The sequence below is a fragment of the Teleopsis dalmanni genome, chromosome 1 (genome assembly GCF_002237135.1).
Source record: "Teleopsis dalmanni isolate 2A chromosome 1, ASM223713v2, whole genome shotgun sequence".
NCBI lineage: Eukaryota > Metazoa > Arthropoda > Insecta > Diptera > Diopsidae > Teleopsis > Teleopsis dalmanni.
The window spans coordinates 94,765,073-94,766,714 of NC_051846.1; the positions used below are offsets into that span (position 1 = coordinate 94,765,073).

The window sequence follows — 1,642 nt, forward strand, 5'->3', positions numbered from 1 at the left end:
AAATTGACCGTACGTGAATTAAATTTTAAATTACTATAAAAACTTATAAATCAAATAAAGAATTCTGACAAAACCAAAATATTGAACATATCGCTACATTTTAATATTTTCCAAGGCAGTTTAATGCTTTACTGAATTATAAACATACTTAACCTACAGCAAAATTTTTTAGTTTTATTAAGGTAATATGAACTTTTTTTAAAAATATTAGGAATAAGTAGAAAAAAGCATAACATGTATGACGTAAAAACCATAATTACACAACAGTGATTAATTGTAAATATCTAGCATTATTTTATCGTTAAAATTATTTATGTAAATAATCAAATATAAAATGCGTTTATTCTTAAAATTATAGATATAACATGTATTATATAAATTGAAATCAAATCTTTAATGATTCTATATTAATAGATTCCTGTTGATCCTCTTCTAAAATATCTGCGAAATCAATAACAATTCGATTTTGCTTAGGTTTCATTCGTGTGTATGTAATGCCTACCGCATCGAACATTCGTTTAGCAGCTAAATAACTGCTTTTCTGTGAATATTTGTCAGATATGTAATAAACGTATTTTATTCCAGATTGAATTATCAATTTTGAACATTCATTGCATGGAAAAAGTGTTGAGTAAAGCTTCATTCCTTCAAGACTCGCACAATTTCTGTTAAGGATTGCGTTTGCTTCTGCATGAACAACGTACAACTTTTTATTATTAAGAGGGTCAGCAGAATTTAAATCTGAAGGTTTGCACCAAGGAAAATCATCATCGTGGCAATTTCGTGGTAATCCATTATAGCCAATAGCAACAATGCGTTTTTCATTATCCACAATACAAGCACCTACTTGTGTGACCGGATCTTTACTGCGTTTTGATGAAAGAAGCGCTAGTGCCATAAAGTAATCATCCCATTCAATATAATTCTCACGTTTTGAACCCATAGAATAAGACGTTGACATTTCGTTAGCTATAATCAACACCACATTGTAAAAATTAATATATTGTATGTAACATGTAAGGAATGCATTACATAGTTTTATTAAATACAGTTAGAATTTTTCAAAAAGATTTATTACGTGAATGCATTAACAAGAATTCTTTTGTAATATCAGTCTTTTTGTGGTTACAAACTGATTTATTTTAAGTTGCTGTTGTGCCTAATATGCGGTATTGCCAGTATATTTATTTCTAATCGAAGTGCCAAATTTTAGCTAATTTGTAGCCTGGAGTAGCCAAGTAGAGAAGATCTCATAAAGAACAGGGACACTTATTTTTTACAATAGGCATCGAAATCTTTTACAAAAATTTATATTCCATAACATTTTCGTCACATGTATTACGAAGATGTGATTACCTACATAAATGTCACTTCTGCGCTTTTTAAGGACTTAATATAATTAAATTATTATTAAGTAAAATGTGTTTAATTAAAATTAATGTATTAATATATAAAATATTTTGATTGTAATTATGTCTATTACGCATTTACTTATGTATTTTTCTAATCTATTATATAAAGAATATTATTTAAAGCATTAATTAGAGTTTTTTTCTTTATTAATTAATACAGAAAATAATTAAAGTAATTAATTTTTTGAATTAAAAACTTTTTTGTTTGGTTTAAAATCAAAAACTATTTC

At 26.4% G+C, this 1,642-nt stretch overlaps 1 protein-coding gene across 2 annotated transcripts; it reads right to left on the bottom strand.

Annotated features, from left to right (window-relative positions):
* Positions 1-332: 332 nt before the first annotated feature.
* LOC119668495 (probable deoxycytidylate deaminase) lies at positions 333-1,389 on the bottom strand. Of its 2 annotated transcripts, none has more exons than XM_038078023.1 (2): positions 1,079-1,389; positions 333-969 (listed from the first exon to the last, which is right to left on the bottom strand). In XM_038078023.1, exons 1-2 carry the CDS (start codon positions 1,086-1,088, stop codon positions 386-388), a joined length of 594 nt encoding a protein of 197 aa, XP_037933951.1. In that variant the 5' UTR covers positions 1,089-1,389; the 3' UTR covers positions 333-385. The 2 variants fall into 2 exon arrangements, with proteins under 2 accessions (XP_037933951.1, XP_037933952.1); XM_038078024.1 differs by having other exon boundaries at positions 342-969; positions 1,033-1,389.
* Positions 1,390-1,642: the final 253 nt, after the last annotated feature.